This window comes from Eimeria tenella, genomic scaffold (genome assembly GCF_000499545.2).
Source record: "Eimeria tenella Houghton genomic scaffold, Eth_scaff2201, whole genome shotgun sequence".
NCBI classification, from domain to species: domain Eukaryota; phylum Apicomplexa; class Conoidasida; order Eucoccidiorida; family Eimeriidae; genus Eimeria; species Eimeria tenella.
Genome location: NW_013542056.1, coordinates 1138 through 1422, shown reverse-complemented (window position 1 = coordinate 1422; position 285 = coordinate 1138). Strand labels below are relative to the sequence as shown.

General features: G+C 56.8%; 1 protein-coding gene across 1 annotated transcript in view; it reads left to right on the top strand.

Moving 5' to 3' along the window:
• ETH_00035405 (uncharacterized protein) overlaps positions 1-231 on the top strand; it is a gene marked incomplete at both ends in the record, with an annotated part of 437 nt that extends 206 nt beyond the window's left edge. Inside the window, one exon of the mRNA XM_013374695.1 lies at positions 3-231. Coding sequence (XP_013230149.1) covers positions 3-231 — 229 coding nt within the window. The remainder of the gene's footprint in view (positions 1-2) is intronic.
• Positions 232-285: the final 54 nt, after the last annotated feature.

Here is a 285-nt window from a genome sequence, read left to right as displayed (position 1 = left end):
GCGGCGGGGGCGGAGCCTTCGACTGCGCAGAAGCTGCGCTTCTACGGGCTATACAAACAGGCCACTGTGGGCGACAACGAAACCCCTGAGCCTTCTTTTTATCAAATTGAGGCCAAACAAAAGTGGAAGGCCTGGGCGGAGCTCAAGGGAATGGACAAAGCCACTGCCCAGGCAGAATATGTCAAAGCCCTGGACTCCTCCAGCCCCAACTGGAGGCAGCAGGCCAACTAAAGTCAACTTCAAACACACACCGAAACCCACAGCCCCACAGGCTCTTTCTAGGGC